The sequence below is a fragment of the Passer montanus genome, unplaced genomic scaffold (genome assembly GCF_014805655.1).
Source record: "Passer montanus isolate IOZ18808 unplaced genomic scaffold, ASM1480565v1 scaffold2, whole genome shotgun sequence".
Taxonomy (NCBI): Eukaryota; Metazoa; Chordata; class Aves; order Passeriformes; family Passeridae; genus Passer; species Passer montanus.
Window position 1 is genome coordinate 1009707 of NW_024366591.1, and position 16614 is coordinate 1026320.

General features: G+C 40.9%; 1 protein-coding gene across 7 annotated transcripts in view; it reads left to right on the plus strand.

The window, feature by feature from the left end:
* The window catches only part of DENND2B (DENN domain containing 2B), a 151567-nt gene that overhangs the window by 64262 nt on the left and 70691 nt on the right, over positions 1-16614 (plus strand). For all 7 annotated transcript variants that reach the window (XM_039706907.1, XM_039706913.1, XM_039706906.1 and 4 more), the window contains one exon: positions 2090-2194. In XM_039706907.1, coding sequence (XP_039562841.1) covers positions 2115-2194 — 80 coding nt within the window. In that variant the 5' untranslated portion in view covers positions 2090-2114. The remainder of the gene's footprint in view (positions 1-2089; positions 2195-16614) is intronic.

A 16614-nucleotide genomic window follows, 5' to 3' on the forward strand; every position in this document is an offset into this window, starting at 1 on the left:
ACTCTCAAAACCAGCAGCACAGAAGCACACTATATTTTTTTAATGTGTCAGATTAGTCGCCCATCTTTTTTGAGGATCTATTCAGCTTATTTTTATCTTGAACAAAAAAGCAAGTCCTGGAAAATTCATGTTACACATGCATGTTAAGAGCTATTGTTCTCCTTACACCGTGTTTATCTCTCTTATTTTTCTCACATTAAGTGCTAATAAGTGATTTAGATTTAACACAATAAAAGTATTGAACTGGTGTGTAGAAAACATTAAAAAAACTGCTTACTCTCTGTGGAATATACAGTCCTAGAAAGCTTGGCCAGCATTAGCAGGCTGCCTTTTTTTGTCCCAAGCAATCCCTTTTCCAGTCGGAACAGGCAGTTCTGTAACAGTCCTGTAATCTTGATAATGTAACTCTAACAATAACAATGAGACACTGGAGGAATTTAGGGAGCTTCAGTGTAGAAAAACATGTTACCAACCAGGGGGAAAAAAAAAATCTCTGCTTAATCTGGGAAAATTGATACAAGGCAGCAGAGAAGGACAAGTAGACCTGCAGTCTGTGGTCAGCATGATTGACTCTGCCTCTGGAGCTGCAGTCTGCAGATTTTCTGACCGTGTTTGTGGCAGAACCGCTTGGAATAAAATGGTTTAAAGAATGTCTTTTGACTGTGATATGTCTGTTATAGCAGGGATTTTTGTGTGTTGTCAGCCCGCAGCTTGTTTTGCAGCATCACGTTACAGTGGCTTCTCAAGCAGTCTGGACTTCCTGTGGGTTTGAGTAAACAAGAAGTTTCGTAACACTCCTTATTTTTGCATTAGCTGTGCTGTTAATGGTCATAAAAATTGGTAGTTCTGGTCAGACCCTGGGTGGCAGTGCTGTAAACCGTGGTAGATATTTTAGTTTATAAACTAAGCAGCATCTTAGAAACCACCCAGACTGGTGCCAGCAGAGCCACAGAATCCTTCATAAATGACTCCTGTAGCATCAGGTGGAGTAAATACTGTTCCTTTTCTTTCTCAAGGGACTTTGCTGGCATTTTAGGAATCTTATCATGACATGAAAATACATTTCTCCCCCATTTTGCAAAATATTTCTCAAGGGATTACAATGACAGAAGAAATGGCCACTAAGAGCTGTGCTTTACACTGGAGAAACATGGGATATAGTCAATGGAGGGGCTAATGATATCCCAGTTATATTAGGGATTCCTGCTTTTGCATCCCTTGGATGATATCCTGGTTTTATCCATATCATCATGTTCTCCCTTCAGCCACAGCATGACATTGCTGTTAAGAGAGCAGAATGAAGGCAAAATAAATCATGGTACTGGGCTGTTGCTTTGCCAGTGTGAGCAATGTCACAGAAGTGAGACCCATCTTTTGGGCACACAACTTTATACACAAGGCTGAAATTAAGTTCAATGCTTTTGGGATTAACAAATAGTTAAAAAACCAGCCAGGAATTGATAAAGATTCTTTATATTACCTGAGGTTTTAAAAGTGTCCTAAGACAGCTTTACTTAAAGAATCCTGAGGCCAATAGAGAAAATCACTTGTGACATTTTCATATCACAAGCAGATTTGAAAATTATATTCAAAAATCCATCATTGAATAAATTTCACTATTAGAATATGTTTCCATAATAGAGCTCTACTTTAAGGGTGTGAAAGATTTTTTTATTCTTTGGGATAACTGTGGTGTGGTCAAACTTCCAGTCACAACTATGGTGTTTGCAAGTATCACTCAGTGCTGTTGCTGGGATCTCCACATACCCTGGTGGATGGAAGAACCACACCAAACCTGTGATCTTTTGTCAAGTTGCTATCAAGCTCTGTTCATCAGACAGGCCAGCACCTGAAGCACACACCTACTTCTCATAAGTTATTTCCATTTATAGCACTGGGCTGTGATAAACTTGGCTGTGGATGTGCAATAGCAGCAGTAGAGGGTTTCGTTTTTCAGGATCATCACTACACTGATTGCATTTTGTAGAATGAAAAGCAACCTGGACTTCTGCCTTTACACAGAATAGTAGTTCAAGGAATTAATTGCCATTTGGGCTTCTTGAAGCTTAATTGACTTTTCTTCTCGCAGATATCCACGTTTCTAGAAAGCAGAAATGACCATGACTGCCAACAAGAACAGCAGTGTCAACAGCAGAGCAGGAGGGAGTAAAGTGCCCCAGGACACTCTGGATAGGTAAGTAGAGACCTGCAGGGTTTGTAGATTTTGAGTAAAGTCTGTCTGTGTTTGGCACAAGATGCCTGTTCAAGGGTAAACAACCTCTATTCTGACAGAAAGAGAGCTTTGCTGGGCTGAGGGAATTCTTTTGTATGGAAAAAGTTTTCTTGTTGAAGAATTGCTGCTCATGGGCTGGTTATGATGGGAGTGGTTGCAAGGAACGACCTGTGTTGAAGGTGCTGTATAGATCTCAGAAGTTTTGGGCTGAATTCCTCAGCCATGTGATTACATGCCAGCTTTCCTGCCCTTCCAATCTCCAGCTGGTGTTTTGTGTTGGTTTGTGTCACATTTCCTCTGCTGTTTCTGCCTTCACAGACCATGGTCAGACCATTTCCTGCTGTGGGTCAGGCAGTGGGTGGGAAAGGGCTGAATGTAAAGTACAGGGCTCATCTCTGCTACTTTGCTTATTTGTCCTTTCTGTAGCATTACAATAATTTGCATAGTAGATTACCTTTGTAATGCAAAGCTAGAGGAAAAACTATACTTTTTAAAATGTGGAGTCAAAGAAAGATGCAGACATCCAGCATCCATTCGGTTTTTTTTATTAGGTGTATTATGCTGTGGTAGAGCTTAGCAGAGGTGGGCTCCATATCCGAGTACACTTGCCAGTTTGTGTGTTGGCCATCTCCTAGTACAAAATAGTAAAAAGATAAAATGATGAGGGCCAGGGTTGCTTAAGGAATTTCTAGAGTGATATTAATATACAGATATTAAAAACAGTTCCTTATTGATCTCTGGAATTCTCAAATTGTTTATTGTCCTTCCACCAGTGCAGACAGATTGGTGCTGGGAACTTGGGTCTAGACTTTGGCAAACTTTGGACGAGTCTTTTGTTTCAAAATCGTTTCCATTCTGAATAGCTTAGAAAGTACTGTGGGATACTAAGTTATTGGATAGTAACTGTCAAATAAACTGTCTTTCCTTATCATCATCATCATCTGTTTTGATTACAATTTGTCAGGGAAGAAATTTTCTAAGTACAAGTAAGAGCCTGAAGCTAAGGCCAATCTTTAAGGTGCACTTGCACAGCAAGGGACGAGATGAGTAGGTGGTCATGCATCACTTCTCCATCCATTATTTTGCCTTATGTAATCTTCACCTGTCTCTGAGAAATGCTGCGAGAGGATGTTATTTGAGTCAACCATGAGCATTCTTCCTTTGAGTCAGACTGTAAATCAGTGTTGTAAGTGCTGGCATCATAAAAGTTTAAAGCTTGCAAAATTTATTGTAAACATGTTCAAAGATTCACTTAAACTGAGCAGTCACTGTCTCTATCTATTGTGGGATTTGACTGGGCATTTGGAAACCTGAAAATGTTCTTTACAATCTGTGGCAGCAGAGTTTCACTTAGTGCTGATACTGGCATAACACAGGTGTAGCAGTCTCCTGGTTGCTAAGATATATCTTTAAGAGTTATTTTCTTGTCAATCTTAGTTTTGGTGGGGTTTATTGTTTCAAGATTGTTCAGTTGATGGTCTTAACGGTATTTTCCAACCTCAATGATTCTGTGATTCTAAGATGCAAGGTGTGATTCAGGGATATGGTGACATCAGCTGGTTCAACATTTTGTGATTCCTTATAGGTCAGAAGCAAAGGTCTCCAGAAGACTTTGTAGTTACTTTGGCTGTGATTCAGATCCCTGTAGATCATGGATTTAAATTTTAATAATAAAAATCCTCAGTGGAAAGAAGGTGCCTCCATGTAAACATCCATACAGCTTTGCAGGCATTAAGATTCTTGTGGTAACTAAAATTCCCTTGGTCCTCACCAGAGTGAGAATCAACTGTCATGAATCACCAGAGGCATTTTTCCTCCAGAGTTGTTTGAATGGCACTTCAGGAAATGAAGGAAAGACAGAGAACAGAGCAAGGACATTATCTGGGAGGATAACTGTGAGTTTCACCTGAGAATCTGGTTGTGGGATTCATGGGTTTCTGCTGTGAGCATAGGAGGGGAAAAAGAATCTTGGATCTGAAGAAACTGAAGTGTTTTAAACAAAACCACACTAATGTGTTTTTTTTAAAGTTACCTGAAGTTCATTCACCACTTGTTAAAAACTGAGATTTTTGTGTGTGTTAGGAGAGAAAAATTGACTGTGCTCTGAATGGGAACATTTTAGAAAGATGACAAGGGTGGTTGAAGGTAGGAAACATTTTGACTACAAGACAGGAGTAGATTTATTGTGACTCTTCATCCTAGAAGGGAAATGATTGAAGGGGACGAGGAGTATCTGGAGGAAATGATATATAGAACAAAGATGATAAATAGGGAAAAACCACTTTTTCCATTTAAGAACTAATAAAAATCCAATTAAACCAGAAGACAACAGGTTGGGAATCAGTTGAAGAGAAGGCACTTTTCAGCAGCATGTTTTTAAACCATTAAACTTACTGTTATGTGATGCTGCAATCAGACAAATCCATGGAAGAAAAATCTTCCAAAGCCTTTTAGTCACGGAAATGAAATCTCTGAGTCAACAGACTTAAGCTGGTTAAGTTGTGCTGCACGTTCTTATTCTCTTCTCCAGGCACCTGCTAACTGTCATGGTCAGTGACTGAATCTTGGACCAAGAATGCTATTTTGGTCCAAGCCAGAGGGAACATTCTGATGTTGTTTGGAACAGGAGTCAGTTACAGGAAGCAAATTGGAGAAATTGCAGAAGGATTGTTATGCTTACATAAAGGAGACTCTGGCTTTCCGTGAACTTCCAGGGTACAACTTTAATCCTTCCTTGTGAGTCACTGAGGTGAATGCCAAGGAATGGAAGGATAGGAAAGCACCTTGTGTGCAGTTGGAAGTGACTTAGCAATTCTGGCAGGAAGCAGCTCTGTGAAATCTTCTTAATCTTTCAGCAGGGGACAAAGGAACCCATAGCATGATTGCAGCTAGTGCACAACCATGACCCTGTTGCATCAAATGAGTTTGATTGCACCATAACTATGAGGATCAGGGTAACTCTGAGGAAACCTTAGGAGAACAGAAGTTACAGAAAGGCATAGTGGTGTTTGTGGCTCTCTCTCCTTACAATGTGGCTTGCTTTCCCTCAGCAAATGATTTAATATTTATCTGGAGTATTTGATTTTTATCATAAACTCTGTTTGTTATTAGGTATTTGTCTAAAACTTGTGTTTTCTCCAGTGCAAGCAAAGGTAAATGTAGAAATGGCACTACTGTCTTTGACTTAAAAATCACTGTATAAAAATCACTACACTGCACTGTATTAAAACAGGCCAATAGTTATGTCTATGAAGTCATGCTCTAGTTAGCAAAATGCAGATTTCAAACTTGTAGTGTAACAGATACAAGGAGTAAAAGAAAATCCTGAACAAAAGATTTATATATTAATATATCATTATATCTTGAAATTGCAGCTCAGTTTGAGATGCGAGATGCAACAAGGACCCATCCAGAGCTGAAAAATATTTAGAGTTGTGAGGCTACATAACTTCTGTAAATAATTCTGAATGTCTGCCTCTGGCTAATCTGCCATCTCTTAACTCTGCAACTCAAGGCATTTTATACATTTGAGCCTTCTCAAATGCTGCAGTAACTGAAGGACAGGAAGGGTTTGTTTTTAGAGGACCCCACTGATTTAGTTTTGTATCTGAGTTTATTGTCTGAGGCATAAATAACATCAGATATTGGAGATACATACTTCTTCCAGTGTATTTGTAAGTGGCAGAATTTTTCTTTGCGTGCAAAACTTTCTGTGGTGCACGGTGTGCCTTATGTATGGGTCCCAACTTGGAGAATAGAAGAGGGCTTTGGAAATCTCAAAAACAATTACAGTGAACAAAAATTATGTTTGCAGCAGATAAATGTTTTACTTGCATGGAAACTTTGGTAGAATATATAGAGGGACTGCCATGATGAGCTAGAATAAACATCTCTCAAATTTAGTGTCTCTGAGTTTGATTTGGGAGGAGATAGCCAAGGTAGAAACCAGCCCTGGTTCCCATTGTGGAAAAGGACTGTGTCTTAGGAAAATTGTTCTCAGAAGCTGTGTGTCCGAGGAAAACTGTGCCACTGGGATCACAAGTGTTTTGTCACAGTGTGGATTTTGTGATGTGAATTGTTGTCTTTCCACCCAATCTGCACAGGAAAGGTGGTGTCCTCACCAGAGGATGTTGGTGGAAGATGTTCTGCAGCAATCATGATTTATTGGCACAATAAACTGGGGGTGCTGATGTCAGGGGGTGCTATAGCAGGACACCAGAGATTTGTGCAAAGAAAGGATTACATCTGCAATTTGCCATGAGCACCAAGTTACAAAGTGTCTATTCAAATAAGGCTAATAAAACTTTTCTCAATACTTTTAGTTGAATCTTTGAACCAAACACTCTTAGTTAAAATTGAAATCTGATACAATGATTTGGATCTTCTTGCTTGGGAAGAACTGAGTACCCACAAACCTCTAAACACAGGCTTTGGTTTTTATCTCCCAGCAGCGTGTGAGGATATTACTGCTGTCACTGACAGTTTTCACCCCCATTAGCCTAACCTGCTGAGATATGTTTGCACTGGCTTTGTGCTCAAAACTTTTTATTTCTCCAGAATTTAAGTTAATAGGACAGAAATTTAATTGGTGGAGCTATCTTCCCTCCAGTGAAGGCAATAGAGAAGCACCACAGAATCTGGACTAATAAAACTAGACACCTTAGGAACATTTCAGGTGGATTATTTATAATTCTTTAAGTATTAAATAAAATAATGACTTACATTTCTTGACAAAGTAAGCCCATGGGTTGGTTACTAGAAATATTGTTTTGGGTTGGTTTCCTGTCTCCATCATGTACACAGGTCCATGCTCGGCTGTTTCACACGCACTGCAAGGTCCTGTGTCTTATTATTGCATTTCTCTCAAGGCAGAAACAATCTTAGAATAGTCTTAGAAAACTTCTAGAAAAATCTTAGTTGAAGGAAGACTTTGTGCTTGTGCTTCCACCCTAAAAACCTGAGATGTATGATCACTTCCAAAATCAGTCATGCTCAAGCCAAGCTCATTCAGTTTTATATCAAATGTATTTATTTATTTTAAAGTGAAATTAATTCTTGGTCCACATTACTAAATCCAACTAAAATACTTTTTTTCCCTTGAAAGGATTATGTGGTTATGGGCTGGGCAGAAGTCTAGAAATATTTTGCCTTAGGAATTGACACCTCCAGAATTCTTAAATAAAAGAATGTGTAGATACATCCAATGCTGGAGTTAAAGCAGTGCTCTGCTGTCAGTGCTGGAGTAGGGCTGGCAGTTTTTTTGCTCTGCTGGCTTGTTCTTAGAATGCTTTATTCTCTTCCCTTTCTCCAGCAAATTTTTCATTTCAAAATGACGAACTCATCTGTTTAGGGAGAAGAATCCTCTTCAGAGAGGCAATGTCTGTGCAGGACTTGTCTCTCATTTAGGGACGTCCCTTCATGGATGCAATGTAGAGCCTTTTGTTTGTGTTATCAGATATGTAATAATATGCCTTTAATTGTTATTCATTCAATCCTTCTGCTTCTCCTAATACAAGAAAAAAAAGAAAAAGCAAATTAACCAGTGCTCCTCAGCTCTGTGTTGAACTGTAGGCACTGACCAAATTTGTCAGGTCATTCATGCAGACATGATCCAGTCTGTCTGCACTGACAATGAATTATCCTGTGACTAATGCAGAAGAGCTCTGTTCACATCCAGGCTGGATGACTCCAAGGGCAGAAAGGGGAGGACAACACTGAACAACTCCCACACCTTGAGTTACAGAGCCTTGGCAGGGAGGTAACTCTGCATCCACCACAGTGGAGCCCTGGTCCTACTGTAAAAAAAAAAAATTACCAGTAAGAAAAACAAAATTTAATTAATCACATTCACATATTTCATGTGAATATAAATTTAAAGACTGAGATTTATTATTTTTACATACCTTGAGTTTTCTGATTGGAGAGCATTGTGAAGAATGCAATAACTTGCAAATCAAAAAGATGCATCTTCAGCTCTCTGTGCTGCTCTAAAGCAATGAGGTTTTGATCTAATTTGGAATTCTAATGGATACAATTTTCCCACTAATTTTTGTGTGATTGCTCCAGTCTTAGCACATTTATGATAAAGTATTTTCTCATCTCTTACTCCTTCCTTGCTTAGGATGTGGAAGTATTACTGTGAGTGATAGAAAAGCTGCTTGTTTTCCTTTGTGGATGGCTGCATTTCAATTACAGGTGAAAGGCTGCCTTTTAATTAAAGGTGAAAGGTATTCTCTGCCTGGGCTTACACTTTGTACACAGGAACAGGGAAGGCAGCAGGTCTAGAAATGGTTGCTGGCTGTTTACAACTTCTGACGTTTCTGCATGGTTTGGAAGGTTAGTGGGTACTGTTTTGTGCATATTTGGGCAAGCAGGTTTTATTTGAGGGCTCTGAGGAGGAAGGAGTAAGAGCAGCTTGAAAAGGAGGGTCAGTTATGTATGCCTAAAGCAGGAAGCCAAGGCTTTTTTTCATTTTTATTTTAAAATAAAAAATTCTGTTGACCCTTTAGTTGTGGGGTGGCCTGGGCTAAAACATCTCCCAGTTTTTCCAGCCAGAGCAGCCATCAGGGGCTTTGTTAGAGCAAGAGGGCAGTGGTGTGTGAGTTAAGCTCACATGGTCTCAGCATGTCCCAGCCTCTCCCCAGTGTCTGGGCTGGGACCTCTCCCTCTGCTGTGGGAGATCTCCTGGCAGCTGGGCAGGGCTCAAGGCAATGAGGCACTCCACACTGAACTGCTGAGATGGATTTTCCTGCCAAAAGTATTTGCCTACTGCTCAGAAGTACTAGTGAGAACACTTATGAGCTCTTTATGAACTTGTGAGAAAGAAAAACAACAAATCCCCTGTAGAAAATGTTTGTTACTTCAGAAGAGAACCAAGTTTTAATATTTTTACAATGAGCTTGAGAACAGGAAGAATAGTGGTTTAATAAAATTTTAAGACTAAGCAATATGCTCAGTTATTGGAGCTGTGACGAAACACAGCTTTTTAAATTTTGTTTAAACCACTGAGATTTAGAAAACTATACAGATAAACTTCAGACACAGAATGAAGAACTGATATGAAATCTATTAGCAAATATTGTACCCTTTCCTTTCTAAGCAGAAATAGCCTAAACCATGCAGTTGACAAATTTTCAGCGGCTCAGTTCCCAGCAGCAAAGTTTCTTTTGGTTCAGAAGGGAATAAGAGCTCTTCTTCACCCTGTAAGACTGGAGGTGCCTTTGGGACATGAAGCTCTGGCAGCTCAGCCCTGAGCTGGGCCATGGGAGGTGGGAGGGCACCTTCTGCCATCAGGAACAGAAACATTTGCGGTGGGAAGGAGTCGCAGTGCTGGTTCAGATGACCCTGAAGCTGGGAAGGGTTTGAACAGAGGCTCTGGCTGTCCTGCTGCCGTTATCTGTGCGAGTGGCAGCGGCGCCGCGCTGATTTCCCGTGGTCCGGAGCGCGATGTTCCCCTCCCTTGCCCTGCTGGGCACTGACCCCGGCCTGGCAGGCCTGAGCCATGCTGGAACCTCTGCCAGGCACCTCAGCAGAGCTGCAGAAACACTCTGATGAGCACAGTGCTCTACAGACACGAGAGAAATGTTTGAGAGATGAGGTGACAGCTTCTAGTTGGATCAAGAGATAGAATTGGAGATGTGCACCCACTTCAGGATGCATCCTTTGGGCTTCCTCAAACAGTTGATGGTGGGGAATTTTGCTATTCCATTTCTATTGCTGGCTGGCTTGTTTCACTTTAATTTTAAATTAATTTTAATTCTTCCATTCAGGAAGAATGCACTTGTCAGTCAAACAAATCACTTTTTCTTAGCTGGAAATTTTATCAATATCTCCCTCCCACGTGCAAAGGGTTCCTAAGAAAACACCCCAATAAACCTAAAATTTTAATTGGATTTTGCTTCATAAAGCTTCAGATCAAGTTGACTTTATTATTACTTGGAGGCTACAGGAATGTAGTGAATTCCTTCCCATTGTAATTTAATTCTCATGATGCTTGGAAAATCATACCTTATCATTAAAATTACCTTTTCTATTGAGGTTTATATTTGCCAAAACTACTGGAAACTAAAAAATTAGAAAGAGAAACTAACAAGTCTTTAAAAAACAGAGCTCTAGATGAGAGGTTACACTAAATAGGTCATTTTAAAGCAACTGTTGCAGTGTGAAGACTACTTAGACTAACACTGCAATCATTATTTTTTTAATCACTATATTTACAGTAACGTACTCAGGGGTACTAAGATCTGAAATAAACTTAGATTTTTTTTTTCAGGAAATTATTACAAGAGCTTGATTTTGGAAATGTTTCTGATAACTTTCTAGGGCTTTTACTGCACTGAATTGTAGTGAATAGAAGCAATGAGGAAGACTCATGTTAAAACAGCCACAGGAGTCCCCACCTGTGCAGAGAATCAGCACAAGTTTTATGTGAATTTGTTTTTTGGGTGGTGATATAAAGTGAGACTGAAGCCCTCAGGGAGTAGGGCATGGTAGTCACATGCATAACATATTTACGTCATAATGCCAATATTTCAGTTTTTCTGGACTGAAACTGTTGCTTTCTGGACCAGGGAGATGCTGACAATCTCACTGAAAAGACCATCAAAGATGCAAGTGATGAGCATTGCAAATGATTTTTCATGTTCTGTGAATATCTGCCCATTTAGAAAATGTCTAAGACACTCATCTCTTGACACTTGAGCTCTTGAAAAGCCACCAGTGTGGGAGAACAATTTCTGTTCTGTGCCCTAATCAGTCTGGATTCAAATCAGTACCTTAGAAATGAAAGGGTCTGTGTTGTCTTATCAGTTTCCTGCTCTGTGTGGTTATCCTAAAAAGATATTTTCCACTTGTGCAGAACACAACATTAAAAGAAGACATAGCAGAATTTTTGAAGATTGAATTTGAAAGGAAGAGCTGACTGTAATAAGATAGATAATATAGGTTTCTCCTCCTGGAAAAAAAAGCAAAAACCACCAACCACTTTGCCTGGGAAAACAAAGCAAGAAGTGCACAGACAAAGCACCCTCACAGGCTTCATCCTCTAAATAAAATAGTCACTATTCACCAGGCAATATTGTGTGATGAAACTGGGAATTAGCTCAGTGATGAAACTGGGAATTAGCTCAGTGCTTGAGTCAGTCTCCATACCGAGCATCACCTTCAGTCTTCACACTTGAGGAATGAACATTGACAGCAAATGGTCTCTAAAAGCAAAATAAGCTCTGAGCATTTTTTTTCAGGCAGGAAAACAGGGGCTAAAAGCAAAATAAACTATAAACATTTTTCTTCAAGCAGGAAAATAGGGGCTAATGGAAATACACAGGTAGCATCCATTTTATTAAAATACATACCTGCAAAAATGCCCATAGCTCCTGGGAGAATTTTTTTGAATTGTGACTTTTGTCACAATTCCCATCATGCACCCTGAAGTTACTTCCATTCTGGCCAGGTCCTGTGTATAGAGCTGGCAATGTGTCACAAGGAAATGTGTCACATTCCCGTGGCATCAGGGAACCCTGGAGTTGTTGAGCAGCAGGCATCTGGTAGGATGGGCTTCGGTGCTGAAAGCACGACTAAATACAACCATTGTAACAGATATGATGTTCTTAATAACTAAATAACACCTAAAAAATTGATTTATTGAGCCAATCCATTGATTTCTATTGTAGTCAACGGGAGTGTTAGTTCCTGTAAGAGCCTGAATGCTTTTTTTTTTTTAGACCTTAAATATCCTGTTTGTTATTAACTAGATATGAACGCTCTGGGCAAAATTTTCATATGGTGTTCCTGAAGCTCTTTGTTAAAACACTATTTTTATAAAGGAAATACTTTATGATTGTCATAATAATGATGAGCTTTATTGCCAATATGTGTTAGTATTTTATTGTGGGGGAGCTGTGGGAAATTGCTGAAATAAATGAGAAGTATTAATTTGTTTTCCTCTCTCCTTAGCCATAAAAAATGTTAGGCCTTTAAAACAGGGTCACTTCAACATAGGTGATCCACAATACTGTGGCTGTAGAGCAAGTATGTTTTTGACAAACAATTAACAGCAGCTAATAGGTGGCAATGGTATTTTTCATTTTGGATTCCTAGGATAAGCCCATCATGCATCACAATTTCCTAAAAGCAAGCTTTTCCCAGGTAACAACACAACTATTTAGCTGTAAAAGCAGAATTCATTGCAGTGGCAGTAGCACAGAAAGGCTTTGTGATTTGAATTCTGCTGGCTAGAAGCTCAGAGGGTCCTTTTAACAGCTAATGCTGGCAGGCAGGTGGGCTGCTGGTACAGAGGACTTCAGTGCTGGGATGGGCAGTGATGGTGACACTCAGGTGTGGGCAGTGTGGGTTAATCCTCCTGTTGTCACAGCGTGGATGTCTCCAGCTGCCTCACCTGTTTTATTCTGCAGTGGGACACTCACCCTGACTCACCCTGGCAGATGGAGCTGTCAGCCCAGATAACCTAACAAATACCCAGTGATGAGACTGCTCCCACACCAGACTGCTGCCCACTCGATTTGTGCTGGGGTGGGAAGCCTCTTTATCTCAACAGAGGCAGAGGGGAGATGGCAGACAGCCTGTGGCCATTTGTTGGCAAGGACCTGAAAGTGTTTGAATGTGGATTTTTAACCTCTCCCTTTCCTGTCAAACAGTACTGTCACCCATGTGGGCTTCAAGATAGGGGCTGAGCCTGGCAGGCTTGCTCTGTGTGTGTGTGGTTTGGTCCCTGACACTGCTTCTATGATTTCTTTAGCATCAGGCAGCTGGATTGCCTCATTTAGAGCTTCAGGAATGAATTGCAAACTGTTGCTTCCTGTAACTTTAAAAAAAAAATAACCTCAGTTTTTGTGGGCTACCAAGAGCAAACTTCTGGCTTGCCAGATTTCCCACACACCAGTGCCTTCAAAGCCAACACGTGAGACTGCAGAGAGAGGTTTGCTCCTGTTTTGTTAAACATTAACAGCAGTTTCCTCCCCTTAAGCACACAAAGGGACAGAGGTTTGACAAACCCTCTCAGTGTGTCATTTGCTGCTTGACAAGTGAAGCAGGCAGCGTTCAGGGAGCACAGAGGCTATGGCAAAGCATGGACTGAGGATTCCTGCATCTCCATTCTGCATCTTTCCAGGAGGGAAGAGCTTCTGAGTAAGTCTGGGTGAAGTGATGGCAGTGGTGGGCAGCTGTGTGCTTGTCAGAGGCACAAGAGGAGGAAACAACACAGCAGAAGGGAAGAGCATGAAGTGCCATACCACTGAATTCCTTTTCCACAACCAATTTTGCAGGAGATGAACTGTCTACTCACAGTTCTCTGAGTTCAGGAACTCAACACCAACCTTTTGCTTACTGAAAGTAGCTATAGCAGTAGCTTTAATTTCCAGAGTTTGCAGTTCTGGTGTAGGAGAAGTGACTGTGGGACTAAAACTTCTTTTTAGAGCCTTTCTGTTCCTTTCCTCCCTCTACCTGTCTTGTTCTCAGGCAGAACCTCATCTCTCTGAGGCTAAATGACTGTTTCTTGTCTATTTGATGAGATTCCTTTTTATCCCCTTTAATTCTCAAAGGTGATTTTTAAGTTATGCAGTGGTGTACATACCCATGCTAAGCTGAACTTATTTTTATTGTATAGAAAGTGCTGGTCCATTAGAGAGACCATAGTTGTTTATACTTAGGCTGAATATGCCTTACAATGACTGTACTTTTCTAACTGCTGAGATGAAAACAGAGCATTAAATGAGGTACTTCTGGCACACTTTTGTGTGTTGTGTTGGTTTTGATGCCTGGTTTCAAGTTTTGGGTTTTTGTGGCATCTTTTTTTCAGTGTACTTTCTGTGAAATGTGCTTTCTTGGCTATGAGACAACTTGCATTTTTTTTCCATTAAATAAAGGGCATAAATCACAGGCTTGTGCTTTTCAGGAAAAAAAATAATCAGTATTATGAGTCCAACTCTGTGAGGTTCTGAGGGATGTAATTTAGGGTCAGAATCTGGACTTGAATTTACTGCTTCAAATATTCATTATCAGAGACCCCATGGGTTACTGGAAAGAGTTTGTTGTTTGTGTTGTAGTTGGTAGGGAGCAAATACTTTCAGAGCTGATGAGCTTATAGATGTTGCCTGTTGATTTTTCTTGCTGCTTTATACATAGGTGTTGGTATTGCCTCAGTTGCGCCAGAGTGTTTTTATTTTCTGGATGCTTTGCCTGGTCCCACCTATGTGACTTCCTGTAGGGACAAGAAACTTAGTTTTGTCCTGGAAGGAAAGGATGCGTGACAGGAGAAATGTCTTCTTACTTTTAGTTGCTTTAACTTAATGCTTAGTTGCCCTAAACCGAGCAAAACTTTCAGTTTACAGTGCAGCATTTCTGTTGCAGGGCAGTGGCCACAAAATATTTTCATCATCAGGGTTATACTGCATACAAATTCTCTCATAAGAAGTAAAAAGTGAAGTGAAATGTTAATGTATATTGGCCAGCTCCCTATAGAACCTAGTGTAAAACTAAATCCACAGTTTTATAAGAAACCAAGGTCTTGTGAGAATCAAAAGCTTATAAAGGATATATAAATCCCCCAACTATTATTCTGATTCCAAATTTAGGCTTGAGATCCCACAGCTCTTGTAGGTGTGGTGCTGAAATCTGGTCTGGGAGGCTCATTTCAGCTGGATGAGTAATGGACACGTTTAAGTTACCCTTGATCACAGTGAACAAAGTCGTGGGGAGTGCCTTTCCTGACCTAACTCTGCTCCTGTTGACAGTTATGGGCAGCCAAAGGCAGAGAGAAGCCAATGTCTGAATCTTTTGGAAAGTTTCCTTTAGATCATGTTTCTGAATGTTGGTGTGCACAGTGCTCCAGCACTGGCTGATTGTTCATTTGTTAATATGCAGTGAAATGGAATTAGGGCCAGATGTAGCCCTCAGTCAAGTTAAATTTGACCTTGTCTGGACTCTTAGGTAAATAAGTATGATAGCAACAAGTATTGAAAATCACAGCTTTGCTTTTTTCTTTTGCCTTTTCTTTTTTTAAGTTTATATGTATATGCCAACAGATTGGAGAATAAATATATCAAAGAGGTTTTCAAAGTTCTGTTTAACTAAGGAAAACCCCCAACAACTTTTGGCTGGCCGATTTTTTCATATGATGCTGAGTTGTGGGTATGCCCAACACATTTCCTCATTTTCCTGGCTTGTTTAGCTAAAAGTAGAGTGAAGCACACTGTAACAGGTCAGATGTAGTAACCTAATTTAATTTTCAGTGCAAATGTTATTTAGACATTTAAACATATTGCAACTGAAACTTTGTTTTTCGTAAGTGTGCATTTGCACCAGATCAATGCCTTAAATCTTCCTGCACTAACTTTTGCATCAGTTTGGATCTGTAGCAACTTCTCCTTAGCAACACTTGATTTGTGCTAACATAAGCCAGAAGAAAATCAAACACTGGTTAATGGATTTTTAAAGGAAGTGAATGGAAAGAAATTCCCTCATAAATTCAAGTCAAGTATATAACTTCTTAATCTGTACAAAGCCATTGTATTGGTCAAGGCCGAGCCCATCAGCGATGATGGCAGCGCCTCCGGCATGACGTATTTAGGAACTGAAAAAAGTTACTGTGCAGGAGCTGTTGCAGCCAAAGAGGAGAGGAGTGAGAGTATGTGAAAGGAACAGCCCTGCACCAAGGTCAGTGCAGAAGGAGGGGGAGGAGGTGTTCCAGGCACCGGAGCAGAGATTCCCCTGCAGCCCCTGGTGCAGCCCATGGAGGACCACGGGGATGCAGAGATCCACCTGCAGCCAGTGGAGGAGCCCATGCCAGAGCAGGTGGATGCCTGAGGGAGGCTGTGACCCCATGGGAAGCCTGTGCTGGAGCAGGCTCCTGGCAGGACCTGTGGACCCGTGGAAAGAGGAGCCTGCTCTGGAGAAGGATTGCTGGCAGGACCTGTGATCTTGGGGTGGACCACACTGGATCAGCCTGTTCCTGAAGGACTGCGCCCTGTGGAAGGGACCCACCCGGAGCAGTTAATGAAGAGCTACAGCCATGGCAAGGACCCACCCTGGAGAAGTTTCTGGAGATCTGTCTCCCGTGGGAGACACCACATGCCAGAGAGAAGGAAGACTGTAACTGTCTCCCATGGGAGAGACCCCGTGCCAGAGCAGGGGAGAAGCATTCCTGTCTCCAGTGGGAGCAACCCCATTCCAGAACAGGGGAAAAATATTCCTGTCTCTAGTGGGAGCAATCCCATTCTGGAGCAGGGGAAAAATGCTCCTGTCTCCAGTGGGAGCAATCCCATTCTGGAGCAGGGGAAAAGTGTGCCTCTCTCCCATGGGAGTAACCCCATTCCAGAGCAAGGGAAAAATGTTCCTGTCTCCATTGGGAGCAACCCCATTCCAGA